Below are 14,325 nucleotides of genomic sequence, written 5' to 3' on the forward strand. Positions count from 1 at the left end.
TACTAATGGTAATAAAAAAAAAATAGTTTCTTCAAACCTATAACAGGTTACAAAATAAATTAGTTGTGATGCTGCCCGATGAAATACGCTCAACGCGTGAGTGAGCGAGCAAAGAAAATTTCAAACACCACCTCTTCTTTAAAATGTCGCCCATGCTTAGTCAAAGACAAATGATGATTCAGGCATCATTAATACCCTTCCATATCAGGTTTGTTGTTAGATATTTCTTGTTAGAATCTTTCTTTCTGTTTTAATAACTTAAATTTGGTCAATAATACGTTGAAAGAACGGAATATACCAGGCAGGTAGTGGAATAGCAGGAGCATTATTTAATGGTTCTAGTTAGCACGTCCCACGTCACAGCCCAAATCCCCCAAAAAGCGAACCGAAAAGAGAAAAAGAGTCGAAGGAAATTCCGAAAGAAAACAAAAAAAACCAAGTCAAAACAAACAGCAAGGCAAGCAGCCAGACAAAGCTCAAGAACCTGGAAATTCTTATCACGTCTGTTTGCCATACCATATCATACAATCAAATTCCATCCGTATGTTTATACCAGGTGAGTTGTCACGGCCGCATCCTCACAAGACTTTCCATGGGATAACCAGCTGGGATAGCGGTGCTAACATATCTTTGACGTAGACAAAATATCACTACGTAAAAAAGACGCAGTTTAACAGTGATGTGCTCGGAAAAGACCACTACTTCAAGTCTATCTGACTACACGATTAAAAATCCACTCCTCATAACACCACCCACCTTTACCCCGATTCGAACCTAAGACCTCTTCCCATGATCCAAGGCAGGGCCGTAGCAAAGGGACTGGTGAGAGCATGTCCGTGGTTAAATCTCACACTGTATTTTCTCAAACATTTTATTTTCATATACTGTCATAATTTCATTTTCTCTCCAATACATGTAAACACTGTCGTAACTTCCAGGATTTGCTCATCCCAAAATAAAATTCCAAATAAGGAAAATAACGATAAGATCAGACGCAAGATATACATAGATGGACAGATAAACCTCAAATATTTAAGTTGTCATACCGTTACCAAAAATTATAGCGGATATAACGGAACTAGATAAAGATACTCATGGGATAGGGTCCACTTTTTTTGTGGTCAAATGGTCTTTCAATCCAGCACATTATTATGATCTAACGCTCCTCATCGCATCTTCTAACAAACCGACCAACATCCACGTCCCCTCCTTCTTTGTATCTACCTCATGCCAGCTCAGCCAGCTCCTATAAATACAGCTTTTCTCACTTTTCGATTTGGTTTAGGGACAGTTTCAGAAAAATGCTTAGTTTCAGAAAAAATTTAACTCTGCTTCACTATTTCCTAGGGTTTCCGATTTCCTCTTCCTCTTCTTCCCCTCCAGCAGATCAAGATCAAAATTCAGATTCTGGATTGAGTTTGATTTCATCTGATTGTCAAAGACCAGATAACATTTTTGAATCGGCGTCTCTCGGATCAGCAGCAAAAGGAAACATGGAAGATAACGATGATGATAAAATGTGTGAGATTTTTAGTAATGGTGGATTTGTGGGTAATACATGTACAGAGAGTTTAGGTTTTGAAAGTTCAGATCAAATGGAATTAGAAGGAGATGAAGAAGATGAGAAAAAGATCATGGTGGAGGATTTATTATCAACATCAATTCTTAACGAAAGACATATAAGATCATTAGACAGACACAGAAGAAAATCATCATCTGATAAACATGGCGAAGAAGATGTTCTGAAATCAAAGAAGAAAGCAGTATTTCCACCACCCTTATCAACAATGAATCAAGACAATGGAAAACCTAATTCTTTTCTAAAACCAGTTAGAAAAGATGGTAAATTAGAATTAATTCAAGTTCATATTATTCATCCAAAACCGATATTTCAGGCTTCTAGACAAGATGGTCGCCTCAGGTTATATTTCATTGATAAAAAAATCGAAGAAGAAGAAGAAAACGAAGAAATCAAAGAACAACAAGAAGTTATCGAAACAAAAGAAATTAAGGATGAGGGGAGTGATAGTAGGAGTAAAAGGATAAAAGAACTGAAGTTTCCATTGGTGGGGACTAATGAAGGTTTCATGAGGTCATGTCATGAGCTGATTGCTAATCATCATCATCATTATATGAATAGGTCAACTGTACATGTACTTTAATCAATTTTGAAGGTTTTTTTTTTTTTTTTTTGCCATTACTAAATTTAGCAGTGGAGAGAGGAACAGAGGAATCCAAGTTTTGCCCAAAACATAAGGAGGAAGACGAGAGAACTTTTCAAAAAATCGAAAGGACAGTGATGTAAATAAAGGATATTCTTACCAATTTTCACCCTTAATGGTTTATGTATGTGTGTGTGCTGGCAAAGAGCTAGCTAGCACACCCAAATTTTGTTTTCACTGGGATCTCGTGTATCTTACGTGGGACCTCTACAACAGATGTAAAGAAGCAAATGAAAGAAGAAAGCTTAGGTTTGTCTGCTGTGAACCAGTAATAAACACCAAACACGTAGATCGGTAAATTTTACCCCGACAGTATTAACCCATGGGCAGCAAGATCCGAAAATGTTCCATTTAAAGTCAACTCCAACGCAGTGATCAGTTTTGGCCTCGATAATTAGGACAATCGACAGATTCCATGGGTGAGCAACATCTGAATGACGGATTTGAGATTTTCATCCACGTTCATTCTATTATCTGTTGGATGTAATATCCGCGGATAAACGGATTGTAAGCGGATGGATTTGTGGATCTAAAATAATAACACAATGTCTTTTCAACAATCAAAATTATAATATTTATTGATATGACCACCGATCAATCCAAAATTGTTAATGTTTGTTGCACAAAAAAACTTTTTGAATTCTTTGGAATAACATTGAGGAACTTCAATGCTTCTCAATAACAAACTATATATATATATATTATCTATCTAATTTTTTATAATAACCTTCATATATTATATAATGTTGGAGAATAACAATTAAAATTGATCAAACAAATAAATAATAAAGAGGCACTTATCTGATTTTCGTGTCTTCTCGTTAGCCAACTGTTGATGTCTTGAACATCCTGTTAAACAACATAGAAAGAAGAAACTCGAATGGTAGATTGAGGCGCATGTTCAACATACTGTCCTTAAGACAAGAATGCCCGGCTACACTCTGAAAAGATGATGCTATATCCCTACGGGTACATCTGCCTCCAAGATACAACAATATTAACAAAGTTTGAATAGCACATTCAAATTTGTCCTACTAGAACTTGGCAGCGGAAAACTCATGGAATCGTTAGCACTTAAACCCTCGAATCAAACATCGAAAAACAAAGAAGAAGTACTCAACCCCAGGGGATATATAAGAGAGGTTTTTCTATATATATCGGCAATAAAAAGAGGTTCTTCTTATATAAAACCCTAACCCAAATCCAAAAAATATATGGTAAACTTATCCCGTAAAAAACTAAGAGATAAATTTGGAAGGTGTTTTTTATTTTTGGAAAAACCTTTTTATTAGTAATTTTTATTCACATAAAACTGTATTTTTTCCAACAATCCCCCACATGAATAAAAATACGATAAAACACGGAAAACAAGAAATATCACGAATAGGCATATGTGTCCATAAGGTCTTGAACCTTTGCTTGGTGAGAGGTTACCTGAACTACTTATTAGCCAGTGTCCATTAGGTCTTGAACTGTCTAACATTTGGTGTAACTCGCGATAACAACCACACATGATATCTCCAAGGTTGCTGCCAAGCTCCGCCGTTGTGTCCATTTTGGCCCTGGACGTCTTGTTTCTCAGAATGCTCTAGAGAATCAGCTCATATTCTCATAGAAAGCGACCCACTTCCTCATTCAGATAGGTGAGTTCCATTAAGAGTGTTCACTGCTACACCCTACTTCAATCTTAAATTGAAACTATGGAACTCATTAAGACTTATTAAAAGTCATCCTTCACATGCAGTCACACTATCACATCTACACCATAGGGAAGGGACAGAGAATATAATTCTCTGATAGTGTTTACCTTTACCCGCCATAAATTAGTTGTCTCATTCGAAACCTTGATCTTGGGATCTCCAGTCAGCAAGGTTGAGTATCCTTCATGGCAAGTTTATTTTATATGAGCTTAAGTCCCATTCCCCCTCGATGTATAATTACGAACTATCTCTTTAGAACATCCTTTCGTCAAAGGACCACTAATTTTTCTGTTGACTTTTCTAAGTCTGTGAGGTTCTCTTTTGACTTTACATGTCTATTGAGACCTCTTTTTGACTTCACGAATCAACTAAAATTACTTCATTAAAGAGTATAGTTATCTTACCGAATTAGCCTTCTCCGAGTATGTCTAGACTTTGTCATTGCTCATTTACTTTAGACTCACATAGTCAATTGAGTTTCTGCAATGATGGCCACAGGCTTCGGTCACAGAGGAATATCTTCTAAGAAGCATCTTAGTAATCATTCGTCTTCCTCTTATGCTTGAATTAAAGCACACGAACTTTGATTTCCAAGTTCATATTGTCTGTTTTAAGGACTTCCTTAGACAGACACTCCTTAAGAGGATACACACATAGGCTAAGATTTTTACATAGCCTGAAACAACAACATCTCTTAAGGTCAGTATAATATGTATCACATACACAATTTAATATGTACCTCAAGTATTGCAAGTCGTATTGCAAGTCTCTGATCAGATTAACCCAGTAATTCTCTTGAGGTACAAGGGTATTTGTATACACCTGATATACTGCACATTTACAACACACATTAAATGCATCGATTTTGACAAAGACCATTTCCTTCAGAATATATTCTGGTTCCCTTCGATCCTTTAGATCAAATCAACCAATTGGTCTTTCAGTCAAGTCGTAAATATCACATATTTCATAGGTGGTTGTAAAGCATATAAAAAATACATGTACTATTCAGTAGTACATTCTTTACATCTTCCTCAAGATTAATGTTAGTGAAATATATATCACATATGTGAAATTACATATGTACCTCATGCATTCCAATCTCTGATCCTTTAGTCAGAGCATCCCTGTGATTTCCCAGGTTAAACGCGGATGCAAATCTGTTTTACAGCACATACTAAACGCGTTAGACAGAAACTATATCCTCAAAATTTATTTTGGTTACCTACTGATCCTTTAGACCACTTCAACCGCATAATAGTTTCCTGTCAAATCCTAAACAACAACGATTTATTAGTAGATGTAAAACAGTTATATGTTTGTCACATCACAAGATTTCATCACATCCCAAAATATCATAATAGAGACATGTGGTACGATACGTATCTAGGTTTATACATATATGTATAATATGGTTATATCAGGTACATTTCATATTTCCAAAACTTGTAGTTTGTCCCACAACCATTAAGAATACTTTCTCCACATCTACTTATGTATCATTACCTAAGTCAAGTGTTCCTTTTGGGAACAAAAAGGTGCACTAGCCTACAGATGCATAAGCAACTCAACTGGCCGAAATGCCTTGAATCCGTCCAAGTATGACTATGGCCAAAGGTCCCCCACATTTTAGTAATTGCCTTAAAATTACTTAAGATTATTATTTAAGCTTAGCTCTTGCCTTCAGTAAGTTCAAAAAGGCAACTAATCCAGTAAATCAACGAGATAAACCGATCCTCGTCTCCTAAAATATCATGATAAAGGTGACAACCTAAATAGATTCTCAATGACAATCACATAGACGAATTATCTTAGGACTGTCTACCATAATTCATCAATCTCACTCCAAGAAGATATTTACATAACTCAAAACAAACATGCAAACAAGAGCATCTTTCTAGATGAGTGAGTACCTGACGTGAAATCCACTGTACTGTTACTGGTACCTTACCGGTACTTACCGGTACCTTCACGGATGCTTTTGTCAATGGAGAATGCACTTTTGTTGGAACAACCTAGTGCTCCTGTTCCCGCATTCATCGCCTCATTTTTCAGGGAAGTTTCTTACCTGACTAACTATAAGTTTAGGTAAAAAGAAATCAAAAGTACTCTCCTTCGTGACATCCTTCAAACTGAAAGTCAAAAAACTCTTCCAATTTCTTATACTTGTTCTCGGAATTTCTGCTCAGTAATCGCCTCATTCGAGCTTCCGTTGCCAATACGGATGAAGACTTCCTTGCATCAAGAAGTTTTTCCCGTCTATAAAAGCTTTGCCTAAAAGATTTACTTTGCGTCTTTTCTATCAAAAGCAGTCATGACGAGATTTTATTGAAGATTCGACCTAGCTACTATGAAGAGAGGGGCTCTTCTCATTGGTTTGTTTCAGGCTCTTAATTCTAGTTCTGGAATTGTCGAGAGTTTTAGAGCCACATGGGCCGCGGGTCTTTCTCCACTTTGGATTTTGATACCTGTAGCTCAACTCTTCGAGCTTCTACCAACATTGATTTTTCACCCTGCAACAACTTTGCACTGCTGTTTTCCATGCCAACAGGCTTGGATGTTACGCTAGCAGTTGTTTCCTCCTCGTGTTTGGTTTCACTTTCTTTTTTGGAACGGACTAGCGCCTCTCTCGCCCTATCTGCCAATGCTATATAGCACCTGATGGCTCCGGCAATCGCTTTATAATAATATTTTTGTACAACCAGCAGGTCCGGAACCCTCAACAATTCAATATAGGCCTGGAGAGTCAATTTTTGAGAAGGATAGGAACGGACGTCGAATAGGTCTTCAGTCATTGCGTAGAGCTTCTCCACAGCAAAGAACCTTCTACTAGAAGTCTCGAATTTTTGTAGGAGGTAATAACTCTCTCTATAAGTAAGCTCAAACCACATCGACTGCCTTAAGTAGTGCAAATTATTGTGTCGATCTAAATCCTCTCTTGTACAACCAGCCGCCTGCTCAGCCAAATTCCCCTGCACAAAATCCTCTCCTGTACAAGCAGCCGCCTGCTCAACCAAATTTCCCTGCACAAAATCCTCTCCTGATCAGCCAGAAGCATGCGCTTCAGATACTCCCTCTTTACGAAGGGGTCCGCTAGATCCATGCACCTAGCTTTATTTGCCAAAGCAGCAGCTGCTACCAGGTCACCTGCGTGCTTCAATATATTTCCCTTGGCTAGGTGAAATTCCTTAACAGTTGGAGCCCGCTTAACAGCCTCGTCTATTCTGGCAAGAGATGTCTCATATTTGCATGTCTGTCATAATACTGAGCTAACAAAAACAACGTCCACGTAAGTGTTGAAGGGGCTCGTTGTCTTTCCTCCTTGGATATCCTCCAGTTGTGTGTATGAAACTTTCCAACTCTAGAATCAATTACTCGACGATATCTCCCTTGCTAGGGTGCTCGTAAAAATGGCATAGGTCAGAGAACAATGTCGGAACTCCCTGCGACACAACAAGAACGCTAGCACTAATACCCGTACATTCCACTAACACAACTGATGCTACATTTGCCTTGTTATAACTATTCATGATCTCAAGAATTATTGCATCAGAGCAGTAGGGGCCTGCAGCTGATAAATCAACTTGTCTGGAAATTCCTTTAAAAAATTTGATTGCCGAATCCAGTGCTTGAATATAGCAGCAGAGAAAGCAAGAGATTCATATCAGATTGACCAGCCTACAGGCTAGGTATTGAAAATCCACGTGACATAATTTTCTGGTTCGATCTTATCACCTGCTGCAGAGATGATTAACAAGGAATTGAGATATAAAGAATCTCTAAGAACAAACTATACATCACATGCTGGAGATATAAAGAATGATTGTGAATTAATCTTTTGACCAAGTAGACTAGACTAATTCATAGACAATTTACTGCACATATAAACTCAATCTTTCGCATAAATAATAAAGCTTCAACTATAGCTGGATTCTATGTTGTTCTCGTACAAATAGATAATCTACAAAATCTACATATACCAATCAGTTATGGACTCAACATGATCAAACAACAATAAGGTGATAAACCGATCAATATTTCGTGAACAACACCCACACTTTCACTGCCCTAGTTATTAAACCAATTCCGTTATTTTAATTGTTATTGTAAAGATACCTTCTTGTCTTAAGATTGTTGGAGAATAACAATTAAAATTGATCAAACAAATAAATAAAAGAGGCACTTATCTGATTTTCGTGTCTTCTCGTTAGCCAACTGTTGATGTCTTGAACATCCTGTTAAACAACATAGAAAGAAGAAACTCGAATGGTAGATTGAGGCGCATGTTCAACATACTGTCCTTAAGACAAGAATGCCCGGCTACACTCTGAAAAGATGATGCTATATCCCTACGGGTACATCTGCCTCCAAGATACAACAATATTAACAAAGTTTGAATAGCACATTCAAATTGTCCTACTAGAACTTGGCAGCGGAAAACTCATGAATCGTTAGCACTTAAACCCTCGAATCAAACATCGAAAAAAAGAAGAAGTACTCAACCCCAGGGGATATATAGAGAGGTTTTTCTATATATATCGGCAATAAAAAGAGGTTCTTCTTATATAAAACCCTAACCCAAATCCAAAAAATATGGTAAACTTATCCCGTAAAAAACTAAGAGATAAATTTGGAAGGTGTTTTTTATTTTTGGAAAAACCTTTTTATTAGTAATTTTTATTCACATAAAACTGTATTTTTTCCAACAATCCCCCACATGAATAAAAATACGATAAAACACGGAAAACAAGAAATATCACGAATAGGCATATGTGTCCATAAGGTCTTGAACCTTTGCTTGGTGAGAGGTTACCTGAACTACTTATTAGCCAGTGTCCATTAGGTCTTGAACTGTCTAACATTTGGTGTAACTCGCGATAACAACCACACATGATATCTCCAAGGTTGCTGCCAAGCTCCGCCGTTGTGTCCATTTTGGCCCTGGACGTCTTGTTTCTCAGAATGCTCTAGAGAATCAGCTCATATTCTCATAGAAAGCGACCCACTTCCTCATTCAGATAGGTGAGTTCCATTAAGAGTGTTCACTGCTACACCCTACTTCAATCTTAAATTGAAACTATGGAACTCATTAAGACTTATTAAAAGTCATCCTTCACATGCAGTCACACTATCACATCTACACCATAGGGAAGGGACAGAGAATATAATTCTCTGATAGTGTTTACCTTTACCCGCCATAAATTAGTTGTCTCATTCGAAACCTTGATCTTGGGATCTCCAGTCAGCAAGGTTGAGTATCCTTCATGGCAAGTTTATTTTATATGAGCTTAAGTCCCATTCCCCCTCGATGTATAATTACGAACTATCTCTTTAGAACATCCTTTCGTCAAAGGACCACTAATTTTTCTGTTGACTTTTCTAAGTCTGTGAGGTTCTCTTTTGACTTTACATGTCTATTGAGACCTCTTTTTGACTTCACGAATCAACTAAAATTACTTCATTAAAGAGTATAGTTATCTTACCGAATTAGCCTTCTCCGAGTATGTCTAGACTTTGTCATTGCTCATTTACTTTAGACTCACATAGTCAATTGAGTTTCTGCAATGATGGCCACAGGCTTCGGTCACAGAGGAATATCTTCTAAGAAGCATCTTAGTAATCATTCGTCTTCCTCTTATGCTTGAATTAAAGCACACGAACTTTGATTTCCAAGTTCATATTGTCTGTTTTAAGGACTTCCTTAGACAGACACTCCTTAAGAGGATACACACATAGGCTAAGATTTTTACATAGCCTGAAACAACAACATCTCTTAAGGTCAGTATAATATGTATCACATACACAATTTAATATGTACCTCAAGTATTGCAAGTCGTATTGCAAGTCTCTGATCAGATTAACCCAGTAATTCTCTTGAGGTACAAGGTATTTGTATACACCTGATATACTGCACATTTACAACACACATTAAATGCATCGATTTGACAAAGACCATTTCCTTCAGAATATATTCTGGTTCCCTTCGATCCTTTAGATCAAATCAACCAATTGGTCTTTCAGTCAAGTCGTAAATATCACATATTTCATAGGTGGTTGTAAAGCATATAAAAAATACATGTACTATTCAGTAGTACATTCTTTACATCTTCCTCAAGATTAATGTTAGTGAATATATATCACATATGTGAAATTACATATGTACCTCATGCATTCCAATCTCTGATCCTTTAGTCAGAGCATCCCTGTGATTTCCCAGGTTAAACGCGGATGCAAATCTGTTTTACAGCACATACTAAACGCGTTAGACAGAAACTATATCCTCAAAATTTATTTTGGTTACCTACTGATCCTTTAGACCACTTCAACCGCATAATAGTTTCCTGTCAAATCCTAAACAACAACGATTTATTAGTAGATGTAAAACAGTTATATGTTTGTCACATCACAAGATTTCATCACATCCCAAAATATCATAATAGAGACATGTGGTACGATACGTATCTAGGTTTATACATATATGTATAATATGGTTATATCAGGTACATTTCATATTTCCAAAACTTGTAGTTTGTCCCACAACCATTAAGAATACTTTCTCCACATCTACTTATGTATCATTACCTAAGTCAAGTGTTCCTTTTGGGAACAAAAAGGTGCACTAGCCTACAGATGCATAAGCAACTCAACTGGCCGAAATGCCTTGAATCCGTCCAAGTATGACTATGGCCAAAGGTCCCCCACATTTTAGTAATTGCCTTAAAATTACTTAAGATTATTATTTAAGCTTAGCTCTTGCCTTCAGTAAGTTCAAAAAGGCAACTAATCCAGTAAATCAACGAGATAAACCGACCTCGTCTCCTAAAATATCATGATAAAGGTGACAACCTAAATAGATTCTCAATGACAATCACATAGACGAATTATCTTAGGACTGTCTACCATAATTCATCAATCTCACTCCAAGAAGATATTTACATAACTCAAAACAAACATGCAAACAAGAGCATCTTTCTAGATGAGTGAGTACCTGACGTGAAATCCACTGTACTGTTACTGGTACCTTACCGGTACTTACCGGTACCTTCACGGATGCTTTTGTCAATGGAGAATGCACTTTTGTTGGAACAACCTAGTGCTCCTGTTCCCGCATTCATCGCCTCATTTTTCAGGGAAGTTTCTTACCTGACTAACTATAAGTTTAGGTAAAAAGAAATCAAAAGTACTCTCCTTCGTGACATCCTTCAAACTGAAAGTCAAAAAACTCTTCCAATTTCTTATACTTGTTCTCGGAATTTCTGCTCAGTAATCGCCTCATTCGAGCTTCCGTTGCCAATACGGATGAAGACTTCCTTGCATCAAGAAGTTTTTCCCGTCTATAAAAGCTTTGCCTAAAAGATTTACTTTGCGTCTTTTCTATCAAAAGCAGTCATGACGAGATTTTATTGAAGATTCGACCTAGCTACTATGAAGAGAGGGGCTCTTCTCATTGGTTTGTTTCAGGCTCTTAATTCTAGTTCTGGAATTGTCGAGAGTTTTAGAGCCACATGGGCCGCGGGTCTTTCTCCACTTTGGATTTTGATACCTGTAGCTCAACTCTTCGAGCTTCTACCAACATTGATTTTTCACCCTGCAACAACTTTGCACTGCTGTTTTCCATGCCAACAGGCTTGGATGTTACGCTAGCAGTTGTTTCCTCCTCGTGTTTGGTTTCACTTTCTTTTTTGGAACGGACTGCGCCTCTCTCCCTATCTGCCAATGCTATATAGCACCTGATGGCTCCGGCAATCGCTTTATAATAATATTTTTGTACAACCAGCAGGTCCGGAACCCTCAACAATTCAATATAGGCCTGGAGAGTCAATTTTTGAGAAGGATAGGAACGGACGTCGAATAGGTCTTCAGTCATTGCGTAGAGCTTCTCCACAGCAAAGAACCTTCTACTAGAAGTCTCGAATTTTTGTAGGAGGTAATAACTCTCTCTATAAGTAAGCTCAAACCACATCGACTGCCTTAAGTAGTGCAAATTATTGTGTCGATCTAAATCCTCTCTTGTACAACCAGCCGCCTGCTCAGCCAAATTCCCCTGCACAAAATCCTCTCCTGTACAAGCAGCCGCCTGCTCAACCAAATTTCCCTGCACAAAATCCTCTCCTGATCAGCCAGAAGCATGCGCTTCAGATACTCCCTCTTTACGAAGGGGTCCGCTAGATCCATGCACCTAGCTTTATTTGCCAAAGCAGCAGCTGCTACCAGGTCACCTGCGTGCTTCAATATATTTCCCTTGGCTAGGTGAAATTCCTTAACAGTTGGAGCCCGCTTAACAGCCTCGTCTATTCTGGCAAGAGATGTCTCATATTTGCATGTCTGTCATAATACTGAGCTAACAAAAACAACGTCCACGTAAGTGTTGAAGGGGCTCGTTGTTTCCTCCTTGGATATCCTCCAGTTGTGTGTATGAAACTTTCCAACTCTAGAATCAATTACTCGACGATATCTCCCTTGCTAGGGTGCTCGTAAAAATGGCATAGGTCAGAGAACAATGTCGGAACTCCCTGCGACACAACAAGAACGCTAGCACTAATACCCGTACATTCCACTAACACAACTGATGCTACATTTGCCTTGTTATAACTATTCATGATCTCAAGAATTATTGCATCAGAGCAGTAGGGGCCTCAGCTGATAAATCAACTTGTCTGGAAATTCCTTTAAAAAATTTGATTGCCGAATCCAGTGCTTGAATATAGCAGCAGAGAAAGCAAGAGATTCATATCAGATTGACCAGCCTACAGGCTAGGTATTGAAAATCCACGTGACATAATTTTCTGGTTCGATCTTATCACCTGCTGCAGAGATGATTAACAAGGAATTGAGATATAAAGAATCTCTAAGAACAAACTATACATCACATGCTGGAGATATAAAGAATGATTGCGAATTAATCTTTTGACCAAGTAGACTAGACTAATTCATAGACAATTTACTGCACATATAAACTCAATCTTTCGCATAAATAATAAAGCTTCAACTATAGCTGGATTCTATGTTGTTCTCGTACAAATAGATAATCTACAAAATCTACATATACCAATCAGTTATGGACTCAACATGATCAAACAACAATAAGGTGATAAACCGATCAATATTTCGTGAACAACACCCAACTTCACTGCCCTAGTTATTAAACCAATTCCGTTATTTTAATTGTTATTGTAAAGATACCTTCTTGTCTTAAGATTGTTGGAGAATAACAATTAAAATTGATCAAACAAATAAATAATAAAGAGGCACTTATCTGATTTTCGTGTCTTCTCGTTAGCCAACTGTTGATGTCTTGAACATCCTGTTAAACAACATAGAAAGAAGAAACTCGAATGGTAGATTGAGGCGCATGTTCAACATACTGTCCTTAAGACAAGAATGCCCGGCTACACTCTGAAAAGATGATGCTATATCCCTACGGGTACATCTGCCTCCAAGATACAACAATATTAACAAAGTTTGAATAGCACATTCAAATTTGTCCTACTAGAACTTGGCAGCGGAAAACTCATGGAATCGTTAGCACTTAAACCCTCGAATCAAACATCGAAAAACAAAGAAGAAGTACTCAACCCCAGGGGATATATAAGAGAGGTTTTTCTATATATATCGGCAATAAAAAGAGGTTCTTCTTATATAAAACCCTAACCCAAATCCAAAAAATATATGGTAAACTTATCCCGTAAAAAACTAAAAGATAAATTTGGAAGGTGTTTTTTATTTTTGGAAAAACCTTTTTATTAGTAATTTTTATTCACATAAAACTGTATTTTTTCTAACATATAATACTAACATTATCCTTAGCGTTGTGTGTTTAATGAATGGGCGATATTCCACCAGCATCCAAACCGTAAGAAGAACCGGCTTCAAAAATTTAGCGCGTCCAAACCGTCGAGAAACGAATTGGATGTCCACCCACCAAATTGCGGATTGGTTTGGGTAAAATTCACGGATTTTGGTGTATTTGCTCGCCCCTAACATATTCAGGGGTAGTATGCCCCCAGTTCCTAGCCGGATAGTCTTTGAGCCCATCCAGACCGTATTTGAGCCTAGTTATAATAAGTAAGATAAAAAAGATTCGTCCGACTGATATGCTAAATTAATTGACGGCTGGGTAATAAAACAAATAGGGTCAACGGGAAGTAAAGTACAAAGCTCTTAGCTATATATTTTTCATAATGACAAAATCATCCTGGGTTAATTCGAAGTATTTCTCAGCTGTTACAAATGAATCTATGTAGGCTAATCTTAGAAACAATTTGCAAACAAATTATTTAAATGATATTCACACATATTTTCCTCACACTTAAAGTAGGGTAGTAAATATGTAAACAATGATTATTTTGCGCCAAATAAAGAATCAAATGACCATATGAAGAACTGATAGCTGCAAATAATCG

The 14,325-nt window shown here is 37.4% G+C and overlaps 1 protein-coding gene across 1 annotated transcript; it reads left to right on the top strand.

The window, feature by feature from the left end:
* Positions 1 to 1,296: 1,296 nt before the first annotated feature.
* Positions 1,297 to 2,600, top strand: LOC113314967 (protein FANTASTIC FOUR 1-like). Its single transcript, XM_026563289.1, has one exon. It carries the CDS (start codon positions 1,302 to 1,304, stop codon positions 2,160 to 2,162), a length of 861 nt encoding a protein of 286 aa, XP_026419074.1. The 5' UTR covers positions 1,297 to 1,301; the 3' UTR covers positions 2,163 to 2,600.
* The last annotated feature ends 11,725 nt before the right edge of the window (positions 2,601 to 14,325 follow it).

The sequence above is a fragment of the Papaver somniferum genome, chromosome 10 (genome assembly GCF_003573695.1).
Source record: "Papaver somniferum cultivar HN1 chromosome 10, ASM357369v1, whole genome shotgun sequence".
Classification (NCBI taxonomy): Eukaryota; Viridiplantae; Streptophyta; class Magnoliopsida; order Ranunculales; family Papaveraceae; genus Papaver; species Papaver somniferum.

Bases quoted from the DNA above. Each gene is read 5' to 3' on its own strand.
- LOC113314967 (XM_026563289.1), top strand. From the start codon at position 1,302: ATGCTTAGTTTCAGAAAAAATTTAACTCTGCTTCACTATTTCCTAGGG.